Below are 15,237 nucleotides of genomic sequence, written 5' to 3'. Positions count from 1 at the left end.
GGTCCTAGATGCTAAAGAAGTGCCCAAAGGCCACTCCAATTCTTTCTCATCTAGGAATGTCCAAGAGGCAATTAGATGTCAGCTCAGCTCCCCAGAGGTGTTAGGACAAGTGGGAACCTCATTCCAACTGCTAATTTCTCCAACTGACAGAGATTATTATTCCATTACAAAAAGACCTTTAAAAATTGTTAACATATTCCCTTAAAATAGATTTACACACGCCTCCATCTTACCTGATGCAATCACTGTGCTGGCCCATAGGGTGTTTTCTATGCTTAAACTTTCATTTACTGGAGGGTCACTGTCCTCCTGCACCAGAATAAAAGGAAAAATAACAAATTTGTCAGTAATGCAAAAGAACAGTGTATGACAGGGTCACAGAGTGTTTGGAGAGGACTTCTTGATAGGATGGAGGATTTTGATAACTGGTTGGATTGAAAACATGACTACTTTGTTTCAGTGGAACAGAAGGACTGGGAAACAAAAACCAACCAACCAAAAAGCCCTCTATCTATTAGGATACCTCTGCCTGCTGAATGTCCCCAGGAATCATAAACGAGAAAAGGATTTGTCAGCAGCTCTCCAGGGACTACAGGAAAACGTTCCCCCGAGAAAGCACAACTCCTTTTAGGCACCAAAAGATTAATCCTACACAATTTTACCTTTGCATGAGAAAGAAAGGAAATTAATGTCTGTGCGGGGTTTTTTTTTTTTTTTGGAACTGCCTCCCCAAGCCACTCAAACTCCTCTTCCATGCCAGCACTATTAAACCAGATTAAACCGTACCACATAAAGAGAAAAGGCCAAAACATACAATTTTGAACTAAAATACCAGCAAACAACTTCTATAAAGCTCTAACTGCCTCCTGTTTGTTACAAAATGATTTGCCCTCTGAAAGCTCCCCAAGGGAAATCCTTGAATTGAGATGCATCTTAAAATTTTCATAATCCCACTGAGAGGAAAAAAACTCAACTTTTTGCCCCAGATAGCCAATGCAACTTCCCAGCAAGTCAAGAGATATGTTTTTTAATGGTGATACTTCACAGTGGTGCTGAGCTGCTGCCCTCTGAAAGAGAGGGCAGATATAACTGAGTTCACATAGCTTGCATGCAATTGAGGGCAAAAACCCAAGTGACTCAGAATTAAGACTACTATCACCTGACCTAGCTAAAATCCCCTGTCTTTTCACAGTTACAGGATTTTAATCCTACAGTCCATGGTGGTCCAGATTTCCTTCTGAACAGGCACCATGAACACATAACTAACAATCTCCGCCAGAGTGTTCAGGTCTAATACCATCAGACTAAGGTCCTTAAACCCAAACAGCCTATGACATTGTTTCCAAGTCAAAGCTTCAATAATTGTATTTTTGCTTCAGATTTGATGGATTTTATAAAGAAAAAAAAAGAAAAACAAAACAAAACAAAAATACCAAGAAAAGACCAAAAAAAGAGACAAGGAATGGGAATACAGGCTTTGCTTTCTCCTGAAAAACTCTGGCATCCTGATAGCATTCAGCAGCTTGCTATCACCAAACACTACATATATGATTTCAAGCATGTCAGCAAGACTCACCCTTGTGAAGGTTCCCACAAAGTTATGTATATCAATATTGGGTTCTTCTGCATATACATAGGATCGGATTTGCAGTAGGTCCTATAAAAGACATGTTTTGGCAGACAGACAATCACATTTTAATAATGTACAAATCTTTCTACCAAAATACTTTGAGCAAGAGTTACTTATCAAGTTAAGATAATTACTAAATCATGTTACTTACTGGAGCGCAACTGTTTAAGAGAACATACAACTGCTGTACCAGCTTCACTGAAGAGTATTTCTTGAACTGATACCTGAGAGACTTCTGAGAGCTATTTAAATCTCAGTGCCCTCATAGCAGAAATTTCAGCCTGAATAATCAAGTCAGCCTACGGCACTTATTACTTCATAGCAAAGAAGGTCTGGACTAGTCTTCCAAGGCAACCAAGGAACACCCTATCACTCAACATTTAGTTCAAGATACCAGTGTCATTAGGAACAGTTTTGTGGTGAAAGAAGATACGCCAATTCTGCACAGTGTTTTTCACTGCTGATTCCTACACATGCACAAATTCCATGGAAAGGATGCCTTGCTTCAAAGCCTTTGTAGAGATAACTTTGCACAGATAGAACACCAGTAACACAGGTACTCTAATTCCCCTTTTTCTTGTTTTCTTTTTAAAAAAACCAAAAAAAACCAGTAACACACAAACTACTTTAGTAAGAGATTTCAGGGAACAGCAGGATTGATGGAGGTGCTTATTTCAGATCATACAGTAGAGCTTCCATGGTGACACTCCTCCTTTCATAAAGGCGAGCCTCTGAAGCCATTTCATGAAAAGGCATGACCTGTGCCTCTGAACATCCAGCAGTGCTAGGAATGAAATGGAGCATCTGAGAAGTACCACCACCATGCATACCTATCCTACAAGACCTATCCTGCAGTAAGCTACTGCAATGGTCTCTGGAGAGGAAAAAGAAAACAGGAGCATCCTACCATTAGCCACCTTCTGCTGTAAGGTCATTCTCTAGCTGTCAACCCTGCTGCCTATCTGCACTGCTCTGTAGTGACAGCCATGCAGCTCAGAGACATCTAGCTTCACCTTACCTGAAATCTTGCCTGGAGCTTGGGAAGAGCTTGTTCAGCCTTATGTTTGCCAAAGCTAAGGTGTAGCATGCACTGAGCCCTGTGCAGAACAATGCTGCATTAACCTGTTTCTCAAAACAGTTCATTAACTGATGCACCCGAACATTTTTCAGGTCAAACAGATACATTCATTTACCAAGTACAGTGTTTTGTACAAAGGCAGCTTACAGAAGCGGTTGGCAGCCTCTGAGTACAGGTAACAGGCAGCCGCAGTTTCCAGTCTGTCTCACCATCCAGCTGGTCAGTGCGAAGGAAGCAAGACCCTGTGGATTTTCAACACCAGTCAGTGCTCTTTCCAGATCTGTCTCAGGTCCACCTTTAGCTCACTAAATGGCTTTATATCTAGGACACACTTCTTTCTTTGGAAACAGTATCTGATTTCCATTAATATTTGTTAATAACTTAAGAAAGATACTCTTGCATCACACATTCATTTCCTTCCAGGGGTCCAGAATACAGTGAGACTCTGCCCTGTATCTTTAAGACATTTCAAATGTTCTCGTTAGTCTTTGTGTTTTCTAATCCTTCTGATCAACCATTTCCTTATCCCACAATTAACAAAACAAACCTGAAGGGCAAGTAAAATTATTTACATCTAAAATGCAAACTGTTATGCAACCAGATTCATTTACCCTGGATTCAACCACCTACATTCTTTGACAAGCAAACAAAACCAGAGTTTTTGATTGTCGAGAAGCAGTGGCCCATAAAACCATCTGAATTCTGTGTCTCTAAAATTTTACTATTATCTATTTCTTTCACATTTCCAGAACATAATTTTCTCTAAACAACCAGCGAATGGTTAATGGCTATTTTGACAATTGGTTCCAGATGTTTACCATTCTTCTCTGATGTCCTCAGGAAGATCATGTCAGCAGGGACCCGCTGGTTCTGTCAGGAGAAGAAAGGCCATTATTGTGCATACAGCCCTGCACAAGCGTGCAGCCGTCTTCCACAGCCCCACCATGACAAGCAAAGGGGATATGGAGGAGAAAGAGGATTTCTTTGTCAAACTGAAGCTCAGTATTCATTTTGTTTTGAATCGTAAAATCACTTCCCTGCAGAATTCCAAGTACAGAATAATAACTAGTGCCAGCTCCCACTGACCAGACCCACCAACTACTAGGTGTACAAAAGGGCTAGTGAGTAATTCTAGAAGTATGAAGACATTTTAAACTAATGCTAGTTTCCTTTCCAGAAGTCCCATGCTAGAAGAAAGCATGTATCTCAAATCTATAGCTACTATTCTCCTCTTTCTTGTACTGAATATTTGCATATTGATGGTTTTAGAGGTCATAGCTGCTTGCACAGTGTGTGGAAATATAAAAATAAAAATCAGTGGATAAAAAAGCCCACACATAAACTTGTAGAAAGGGTGAAATATACCTGTACATAGCAGTGCCTACAAACAAGCCACTGTGTCTCCCGATACTTGTGCTGTTTACACCCAAAGCAACATTTGGATGTTATATTGGTATCAGGTATTTAACCTGTGCCCCACAATCAGAGATAGAACCAGGGCGGCTTTTTGTTTTGATATAGTGTAAGTGGAAAAATTAGGTTATTGGCGCATGCCTACAGATTTGCACTCGTTTGTAAAGATGATGATGCTGTTTTGGTGAGGTGGCGGAGGAGAAACACAGAAGAGTAATTAAATACTGTAACTAGCGTTCATCAGTTGATGTTCTAAGCCTATCACAAACAAATATGACTTCAAAATATCTCATTATCTATGGTCTTGCAAAAAAGTACTTTACACAGAAACGATACACATAAAGGCTAACCTTTTCAACAATGATGAGGTCGCCTACTTGTATATTAGAGCTCTTCACCTTCACAGTCCCTGCAAAGGAGAGGTATCAGTGCATTAGAGCAGCAGCAGGACAGGGTATGTGGGTGCTGTGTGGTGCTCCTTACCTCCCTTCCTTCCACTTCACTATTCTGGAGAAAATGGGTAATGTTCTATTACAAGAATTAAGCAACGCTGCCCTGTGAAGAGTCACCAAGCCCATATCTCCCACTGGGTAAAGCACTGGGTCTCAATCTCTGAAAACGGCTGAAAGCCTCTCATCTATCACCTCCAGACCTCACCCCTGGCTGCAGGAACGCCCAGTCACTCTCTAGCGACCAGTCTGAAACAAGCCCTTATGTTGTACTACTTAACCCAAGAATTCAAAACCACTTTCAGTGTCAGGCAGAAAACAGAGCAAGCATAGGAAAATTACAGTAGGGAACCATCAACTCCCAACTCCTTTTCCTTAGGTGGCTGAAAATTTAAAGTTCAACTCTCAAGCCAAGACCTAGAAGCCGTAAGTACAATGGGCCCATCTTAAAAACCAGGTTCATTTCCTTCTATGCCGCAGCTCTTGTATCTGGCTCAGCTCTACCACCTCTCCTTTGCCTCTCAACAGACACAGCCTGAAACAAGCCCTGTAGAGCACAGGTCCTACAGAAAACACATAAATATTTATTTCTTTGCAGCTGTCAAACATTTCCCAGTTGCTTTTAAAACAGGGGATTAATTTAACAATTGGCTAGTAATTTCAAATCATTAGCCAGCTCTAGATTTGGCTTCTCAGAGTAACTACTGATTTATAATCAGTTAATTTGAACCCTGCCTCTATGTGTCTGCCTGTTAGGCTTCAACAAAAGCCTCTTTAATCTGCTGTGATTTCAGTGGAAGTGGGGGAGGCACAGGGAGCTCACCCCAGCATGGATAACACCCCTACTGTACCTCAAAATTCATGGGCTAACTGGCCAGATAGCAGCTCAGGGCGAAAGGAGAAGGGGGAAGGGAGGGGGAATAGAAATTAGCACAAAGCACAAAGGTCACTAGGATTTTACTACTGGCAGTCCCTTCATTAGCATCCTTCTCAGGATATGCTTCAGTGTTTCTGCTCCAAATTAACAATGAAAGCCATTCTGGGCTCCCAGCAGCCTGCTGCTTTGGTGACACACTGTGTGCTTAACAACATGCTTCATCACTGCTGCTAATAAATGCAGACTTCCTTACATGCTGTAATTATTCCTACAAATTATAAGCAGTCATGGCCCATTTCACAAATATCTCATAGGTCTTCCGTGGATTCTAGGTTTTGCCTTGTGAGATTTTTAGTTAGAAAAAAAAGGTAAACAAAATGAATGCTGAGCTAAAGACATCTCTGCCGGGGCAGGAAGCATACTGGGGATTAAGAGTCCATTACGCATAGGCTTGAAAAGAAAAGCCGCACTCCAAGAGGATCAAAAAAAGCATCCCTGGCAGTCTTCTGTATGGGCTACACAAAGTTAGGTACTATGACACTAAAAGGGTCTGACAGATAACATCTCTTCCTCCCCTTTTAATACGGTTATTCACAAAACAACAAAAAGTGCTTTTGAATATTCTCCTGTGCAAAGAAGGGAAAAAGCCCCCCTGTGCTCTCCCCACACAGGAATAGCAATTCCTAAACGACTGTGCAAAAAAGCTCTTGGAAGGAGAAGCGGATTTGTTTAACCATGTTTTATGTATTTCTCTTAAAGAGAAAGGATTTATTTGGTGACTGTCAGTATAGGAAGCACTACCTGCAAGATTCTGGAATGGAAACTTATTTTTGTAGTGCTTTCCTTAATGATGTAAACTAATGCTGGAAAAGAAAAATTAACACCTGGCCAAAGCTACAACGTGATGATTTCCTATCATTATGCACATAAAAGGCTTTCTGGATCATTATTCCGAAAGCAATTATCATCTGCTTCTAAATATTTCCAATCTGAGAAAAATCAAAGCAGCTGGAGCAGATTTGTCTTGTTCAATAACCCTCCCAACCTTAGCTCTTTTAAGGTAAAAGAAAGAGAAGACCTTTCTAACCAATACACATTTTTATAACTCCTGTACAAATGAGGTTCCCTATTTGGGTAGCAAAGCTAATTCTGCTTTTCCAGCCATACTCCTGGCCTCTCATGGATGACATCTCTGCAGTATGTACCACACGTCCTGCTAAGGCGGCGCAGGACCAGATGTTTCCTTTGACTCAGTACTCCCATAAAGCAACTTACTTGAATTAGTTTTATTTTGATCTTGGGAATTCTGTAATTCCTTTTTCTTTCTGGGGGGAAACAACCACCTAAACATTAGATGTTTTCTCATGCATGTTTAAGAAATTAGCTAATAACACAAGTGCTTCATTTCCCAGTATTGCTCTGCTAATGAAGTATTTTTGCAATAATAAATTACTGCTTTTATAAATGCATCTAAAGAGCTTTCCCTAAATACACACAAGTTTATTTAGAACTTACAATGCTTCCAGTTTATATTTTCTCAAGTTAATCAGAATACAAGTTGGTGATTGAAACAGTTTTAAAAAGCAACTAGTCTTGATTTCTTACTTGGAAAAAAAAAAAAAAAATCTGTTCTTAAATTGGTATTTGGTTCATTTTTTGCTGTATCCTGACACTGAAGACAAAAAAGTAAACATAATAGAATGCAACCAGTTTGTTCCAACTTAAGCTCTAGTCTTTGAAATGATTACAAAATCTGCAGTGTGATGGATGTACCATAATGCAGATTATTTAAATATAGTCAAAAGAGATGCTTTTTTCCACCATGTGAGCACTTAAGATTTCACAACAGCTCTGCAGAGCTTCACTAAGGTACAGATCAAAAGACTTAATTTGGAATTAAAGATGAAGCCAGAGGTTTGTTAAAACAAATTAAATGCATCTTTAAAAACAAAAAAGTTGTTTGGATGTGCTGCACCAAACTTCCGGCTTTTGCAGCCTTATGCTGTATAAACTGTGGAGCAGGACTCAGAGGGTTTGGGAAAATATTGTTTTTATATGGCTGGTAAATGCCAATGATCTGTATCTTAAGTAGCACCCCTCAGTAGGAGGTCTCTTCCCATTTCTTTCCGTGGAGTTTCTCTCTATTATGCAGTGTTACCCGGGGAGGGGGGGCTGTGAGAGAAGAAAAACAAACCAAGAATTTGCAAGCACGGTTCTAGCTTTCTATCAAGCAGAAAGTCAGCACACAGACTTTTGCACACAAGGAGGCTTGTAGGTTTATGAATAGGGGATTGAAATTTGACTATTTTTTATTACAATCCAAACAACTGTCCTGTAAATGGAGAACTTTCTATTTAAAAAAATAGCTTTCCAGAAGTCTGGTTTCTTCATTTTAGAACATAAAAGGATCATATCGCTAGAAAAAGAGGTTCAGGGTGGAAGTTTTTTGATGTTATGTGAAATAAAGGAACACAGAAAATACACTCCTGTCTGTTCAGCCTCATGGTACCCTCCAAAAGATTAGTCCCCAGAATTCTGCAACTGTATTAGAAATAAGATGTGACCCAAAGAGATTCTTCCTTTTTCTCTACAAAGCAAGTGGCTTAGTGAATCTTAAAAAACTTAACAAGAAAAGTGCGTGAAAAAAAGTTTGCGCACAGGAGCAAAAATGTAAATCCAAACTACCCGCCAGACGTGAGGGACCAGGCTGGTGGGAGTGCTGGAGCTGGAGAGCTCCTGACAGGGAGGGGCAGGGGCTGTGCCCGGCCACTCCAGCCCTGGCTCTACTCAGGGCACAAGGAACTACACACAAAGGGGACAAGAGGATCCCAGTTTGGGAAAGACTTAAATCTGTGCTTACTTCTATCCCTATTCAAAACTCTGTATAAGCATGTGCTTAAGTCTGCCTGACTTCATTCAGACCTATGTACGTATTTACATCCGTGGGGTTGCACTGGGAGGGCAAGGTTGGAGATGGGAAAAGCTGTTCTCCATTCACCATAACTGCAGCTTAGTGCAAATACTCCAGAGAAATAAAAAAATAGCTTGGAGAAAGTACTCCATTAGATCCATTATAGCCAGCCTTCAAGACAGCAGTGCTCAGCATCAAGCCTCACCTAATCTCCCTCTCCCAAAACACTGGCTTTAGAGGTGAAACTATTGTGAAGTTTAGAAAAATACATATAGCAACATTTCAGATGGCTTTTGTGCATCCACAGCCTTCTGCCCCTATTCAGTATGCCAATATCCTGATGCATGAACTGTGCTATTTAACAAAAAGAAAAAAGCCTGTAAAAGTCCACCACAAAACCTGGAGCTTTGTCAGCCACATTGAAAATTAATGGTTAAGGTCAGCTGTTCTCAACTTACTCTAATATTTGCTGCTTCTGCTTCTGCTTCTGACCTGATGAAGGGCTTCCTTCAAAGCTTGCCTACTTTCCCTAACTGTATTAATAGGTATGATAAACCAAAACCAACACTCTTTCATCCCCCAGCCATGGTAGCCTCACAAGGTACTTGCTCCCCTGCTTCCAGGCTTTTAATCAGTGGAAAAGCAGCTGTTCAGGTGTCCTGAAAACTTCGAGTATTGAGATTCAGCGAGACAGAAAATGACTTTTCTCCCCAAACCACAAGACAATCATAAAAAATTTTCTGTGGTTTTTCTAGTCTAAATTGTACTGCTGGAGTGTCTCATTCCTGTTTCTGCACCAAATTCATGTTAAATAAAGTGGCTTAAGATTTTCGGCTAGTGCCCAGCTGCCAATCCTCCTTAGTTTCTTTCAGAAAATTAGAAAAGTTAAAGGACTGGGGGGAGGGAAATCATTCATGGGAAACGTAATAGCAATATGAAAAGAACTAAAGGAGAGGTCAGGCCCCTTATAGATCATTGAATAGAATCCAGAAGGCAACTCTTTTATATCTTTAAATAGATCTAGTACACCCCTCTCGGATGAAGCTTTTGTTGGTTGCCAAGCATTTTAAGTGTTGTCGTAAGAACACGTTATTAAAAGGGGATTTAATATTCAGAAACTAAAACTCTCTAGTTTGGAGTTGCCTCATAATTCCTGGCATGTGAAATATATACAGCCTTAAGCAATTATATTTTAAAAGCAGCCTTATTTCTAAAAGAGTAAGTGTTAAAAGCAGCATATTTTTACTACACCCAGTTCACTGCATCTTAATTCAGGGGTATAAACTTTTATAACAAAGAAACTGGAAATGAAAAAAAGAAGTTGCTTAACTTCAGTTCATTTCCTTTTTAAAAACAAAGCCCTGGCCTCACCATCATTGTCATGGTATTAGGAGTAACTCCACAGTCAGGCAGCATTCCATTTTTCAAATGAGAATTTAAATGTCTTTGTTAGGTATGGTACAGCTATAAACAATGCCCAGAGCCAGGGATCAGACACAGCTGAGCTGCAGCCTGGGCGCACTCACAAGCGAGGTCTCAAACTCCTCACAGTTTGAAGAAGGGGCTAAAGATGACATACCACAGAGAAGATATCACCAATATTGAGGAACTACACCAGTTGCTGCTAACAGAAGTGCAAAAGACGTGATAATGGATCACACAGTCTCCTTTAGCAAAGGACTGGCATGATGTAAGTCCCTGTCTGGTACAACACAGAAAAAAAACTATGAAACTCAATAGGTACTGCACGTTCAGTAAGTGATGGAACATGTCATTACATTAAGCAATTCACCTTAAATTTAACACATGCACTCACAAGCTCCTTCAGTACACAGAGTACTTAACTATGACTTGTGGTACCTGTGCTCAAAGGGTCCCCAGTCTTAGACACTAGAACACAGGCTACCTTCACCCTCGTTAGTTGAATCTCCCTCTGCATAACCATCTCCCGACAGTTTCACAGACCTAGATTTAATTATTCTAGTAAACTACTGTCCTGGGTTCAGCGCTCAAACTAGGACAACTACTTTTGCAAATTATCTGCCCGTGTGGATCCTCCTCCCCTTTTTAAGCGCACATTTGTTGTTTCCATTAAAGAATATGAATTGGTAGCTTGCATCTGTCTCTCTTAATGACAGGGCGAGCAAGAAAAAACACACACAGACAGATACACTGTTACCAAAACCAGAAGCAAACAAACAGAACCCAAACATCATATCATATCTACTTTAGCTCCATTCTTGTTTTCTTCCTACTATGCCGATTGCTCTGTTTGCCTCTCCCTCCCTTCATCTATACAACATTACAGAACGCTTCTCTCGCGTCACAGCTTTGCAGGAAGGAAAACACATTTCCCTTCTGGAAACATCCACCTCCACAACCTAGAGCAATTCAGATCCAGTTTCATTTTCTTTGGTGACTCCAATCCACCAAAAAGGGACAATAACTGTGATGATGTTTTGGCCTACACTGGAGTTAGGAACAAGCAGGGTTTAAAACTATCCCAACAGCAGCTTGGAAGTTCACCCGTGCCTGGTGCTGGCTGCAGTGACCTCCCAGTCCACCGAGCAGGCTCCTGCACACGTAGATGCACTGGCAGCCCTCTCCCCATGCCTCGAAGCTGCCAAGATGATGCTCTGCAATTATTTGAAGCAATTAACACACAGCCGCCTCACATTAGCTGTGCATCTCCCTAGGAAACCCTCAGCAAAGCCCAGCATCCACCACAGCCTGGCAAGGAGCCATCTATGAGAAGCCACCCGGCCCCCCGAGGATGCAGGAGCAGCAGCGTGGCCACAAAGCCACGTGCCTGCGAGCCCATAACCCCCTCCCCATTCCTTGAACTCTGCTTCCCCAACTGTCAGCAGCATTTGATTGAGTTGCAACCCCCGGTGCCGCTGCGGCCGCGCCGGGATGCAGCAGGCACGCTGGAGCCGCCAAGCCGACCTCTCGCTGTGAGCTTGCTGTAGATCTGCGAGTTCACTTCCTTGTCGCGCATGTAACATCTGATCTCCTCCGCGGCCTCTCGGATGACGGTAACAGCAAGCACAAATCCCTAAAAGGAGCATGGAGGGGGGAACAGAATGGATGAAAAGGTCAGGCAAAAAATCACATCTGCCTCTAATAAGAGCAGTATTTATCAGTACCAATGCCAACAATCTGCATTGCCTTATTCTATCTTCTCTCACTAAATCATTACAGTGATATTATGTGCTGCTGAGTGGAACTTCCAATAGCAAAATGACAACAGACTTGTTGCTTAAAAAACCCTGTGGTTGTTTCACAGCATTACCACGATGCTCTGCCAGTACCTCCCCAAGAAAATCTTTGTAAAGTTTATCTGACGAGTGTAAATAACACTCATCTCACTTCACTGGTGAGCAACCAAGACTGAGAGGGGTTACACAAAAGTCCAGTGAAACAAAGCATCCCGCAAATCTCAGTATTCTCTCCACTACAGAGCCATCAAAGTTAGCTCACCTAACCTGTGAGATTTCTTTATATAGGCATCTATATGAACCCTTTTTTATACATACAGATATAATGCATGTGTATTCATGTGTATGTATACATACACTCAACCTACACAAATAAGCACCCTAAATATATTAATGCGAACTACTCATAGTGTAATTACACATTTGCCTAATTAGGGTTTCAGTCCTACTTTTCTGTGGATGTGAGAAGTCATTTCATTTCCTCTTGTCATGAGGAAAATACACACATCACATCCTCCACTACGTATAAAAAAATAACTGAATGCAAAATTCTTCATGGGGCTACTACTGTGAAGTCATTTTTTTCATTAGGCACCATTCGGCTCAGGCTCACTGAACCGTTAAAACACTCTTCATTCATTACAGAAGAAAGATGAACTTTTTACAACCTTTATGCTCTAAAATTGCAACCATGTACTGATTGCTAATAAGAAACTTCTTTATTTTAAGAAGGCGCAGGGTGATGTTAGAAACTGGGGGTTACATGAAAACCACATGAAAATATCTGTAAATACACACCTATCCAAACAGGAGATTTTGCCAGTGGGTTGTAGTTTCCAACTTTAAGTAACTTCATTTTTAGAAAGAACAGCTATGCACACGCCTCCAAAAACTGTGTGTATGAGCTGTTAAGCTGGGCACAAAGAACTTGTGAACCTGAACTTCACAATCACGTTGGAAAAGCCTTGCTGTGGAGCACTGCTAACACTAAATAACAATTCAAATGCTCACATATTTTTAAACAAAGAAAAATGCTGACAAATGACCTAAGAACTACTAAGACAGAAGGAGAGCAGTTTCCTTAATTATTAAAATACTAAGGTACACTTCACCTGCCGGATCTCACAACCCTATAATAAACACAAAGAGTCCCTAATTCTAGTACACACGTCTGATCTAGATTAATTAATATCAGTATTTAAATGCAATGTAGTAGGTTTCTGCAGTATTTAAAAATGAAGACACATGAAGAAACCCAAGAACGGGCAATCACTTTCTTTAAAAATGCCTGTATTCAATCCTGTATTTACAAACACTGAAAGTAAGAAGCTATTAATGCAATATTTTCAGAGAAGCATTTCACCCCCCAGCATTCAGGACCACAACCACATGTTTTGCACCACCATGGAAGATCTCTTACCCACAATCAACAGATCAATAAAAGAATGGACATTTCTATTTACAAGTGGCATTTGTGCATTTAGCTAGAAATTCCTATCTGCTTTCCAAAATAAAAACCAAAAGCATCAGTTATTTTCAACTCATGTTTCAGCTGTTTGAAGAGTCTTCAAATAATCGCCCCAAAATATTCCCACATGTGCTGACTCACTGTGTCATCTCATGTATCATTCCATCCCCAACACTCACATAAGCAGCCAGTAATGAACAAAGACCTTTCTTATCCTGCTTTCTGGCAGCTCATACGCCAAATTCTAATTGCTCACCTGGCAAAGACAAGTCTCAACTGCCTATACAAAATCCAGAGAGATCCTCTGTGTGCATGCATACTTTATTTTATTTACAGGACAGGATCTTATGAAACTAGTGCTAGATTCATACAGCAACAGCAGCGCAGCACACACTTGAGGGAGAATTCAGTGACATCCAGCCTTTAACACAAACAGAATTTTAGCTGCAACATCCTAAAGCTTCTTTCTGGCTTTTACCAGGATTTCACTGTTCTGAAAGTATAAAAGGCAGGAAAAAAAGTTTCCTTTGCCACTCCTGAGCTCCCTCAATAGAGCCACAAATTTTTACCACCACCATTTCCCAAATCAGTGCTTAAATAGTGTCTTGGAAGACCACTGTGCTTTTTATTTGAATCAGATTGCAGTTGGGTTTACGTAATTTCTTTAAAGTAAAAAGGATGTCTGTCCTTGGAGATTTTCAAAACTCAGATGAGTTAAACCAACCTAAGTTTAAAGACAGCCCTCCTTTGAGCAGACAGCTGGAACAGAGGTCCCTCTGAACCAAAATTATTCTACAATACTATGAGCTGAAGTGCAGCAGAGCAGCTTTTCACAAGAAAAAGAAATAATAGTTTACTGTGATAAAAGAAAAAAAATATATAAGTACATATATTTAAGCATTTAAGCAGTTTAACTGGCTCATGCAGTGCATTTTACAGATTTAAAAAGCCCATTCTATGCAACTATTCCTCTTTCTGCACTGGAGTTTCTGCTTCAAAAGCGATTATCTATTTCCTTTGATTACAGGTGAAACACATGGCTATCTAAAGAAAAGGGCAAGTCGTTTCCAGGAAGGAAGGAGTATCTGCACCTTGAGCCAGTGTAAAAACGTCTCCATATATTTTATTTTTATATGTGGGAGGTTTGTGGTGGTGGGCTTCTCAGTTTTTTCATTCGTTTTTTACAATGTAGTTAAACTATGAAGCAGCCTGTTGACCTATCCGAAGGCCGCAGGTCAAACTGTTTGGCAGGGGAGCATAATTTGCCATCATTGCACATATGGCCACTCATTAAGGTCACTTTTGAAAGGTGCCCTTCGGTCCTCTGCTGCTGTCGCCAGGCTGGTCCAGGCTCCCACAAGCATGGATCACCCTAGGATGGCGCAATGCCCCACGCAGGCCCTCCATAAGCACATCCTGAGTTCAGATGCAGCTGTAAACAATACACACATTACCAGGGAAAGATATTTGCTCCAGTCTCCACTTGTTTTCTCATGTTATTCACGAAGCCCTGCTGCCCTTGCAGTGACCGCGCCCAGTGGTGAGAGCTCTGTGCCTGTTAACACCCCACAAATGAACAAGTTGGGGGCAGAGTCCACATCCCTGTCAAAGCTCTACAAAATAATGCTTAAGTCCACTTAAGTCCACATTAAGATGCCATTGTAGTGGCATCTACACTACAGCATATAATGTGTAAGCCTGAAGAAGTAAGCTAACAAAATGATTTAAGGGGCAAACTTACACCCTACAGAAAGGGCAGCACTGGAAATTCTGTCAAAGACTGAAACTTTCTTGAGTAAATAAGCCATAAATGACCTACCAGAGGAACCCAGTATGTGTAAAGTGCACCAAGCCTCATTTCAACAACAAATTGAGAGCAGGCCAAAAGCAAGAAATAAAGGTTGAAGAAGTATTTGAATTGGTTGAACAACACCTAAAAAAGAAAAAAGAAAGGGGAAGAGATTAATGGAGCTCAGAAGTTATGGAAGTTAAACTAACAATCAGAAACATTTCTGCATGCTACTCTAGTGTCTAAATAACTTAGGGCAGTCTTAAAGTAGTCCAGGACATATCCACGTCTGGTTTGCTGCTGCCCTAAGGCAGCCTTTTCAGGAGGCCCACCAAACACAACCCAAAACAGCTCCAGGTTCTGCACCTGGAGAAGTGGTCTACTGTAAAACCACTGAAATTAGG

The 15,237-nt window shown here is 40.9% G+C and overlaps 1 protein-coding gene across 1 annotated transcript in view; it reads right to left on the bottom strand.

The window, feature by feature from the left end:
* ATP9A (ATPase phospholipid transporting 9A (putative)) overlaps positions 1-15,237 on the bottom strand; it is a 66,074-nt gene that overhangs the window by 38,035 nt on the left and 12,802 nt on the right. Inside the window, exons 3-9 of the mRNA XM_030503177.1 lie at positions 14,864-14,977; positions 11,305-11,413; positions 4,472-4,530; positions 3,527-3,578; positions 2,856-2,950; positions 1,577-1,657; positions 234-309 (exon numbers count right to left, since the gene is read on the bottom strand). Of these exons, the coding sequence (XP_030359037.1) occupies positions 234-309; positions 1,577-1,657; positions 2,856-2,950; positions 3,527-3,578; positions 4,472-4,530; positions 11,305-11,413; positions 14,864-14,977 (586 nt within the window). The remainder of the gene's footprint in view (positions 1-233; positions 310-1,576; positions 1,658-2,855; positions 2,951-3,526; positions 3,579-4,471; positions 4,531-11,304; positions 11,414-14,863; positions 14,978-15,237) is intronic.

Source organism: Strigops habroptila, chromosome 13, assembly GCF_004027225.2.
Source record: "Strigops habroptila isolate Jane chromosome 13, bStrHab1.2.pri, whole genome shotgun sequence".
NCBI lineage: Eukaryota > Metazoa > Chordata > Aves > Psittaciformes > Psittacidae > Strigops > Strigops habroptila.
The sequence above is the reverse complement of the archived record's forward strand: the minus strand, read 5'-3'. Positions and strand labels throughout refer to the sequence as shown.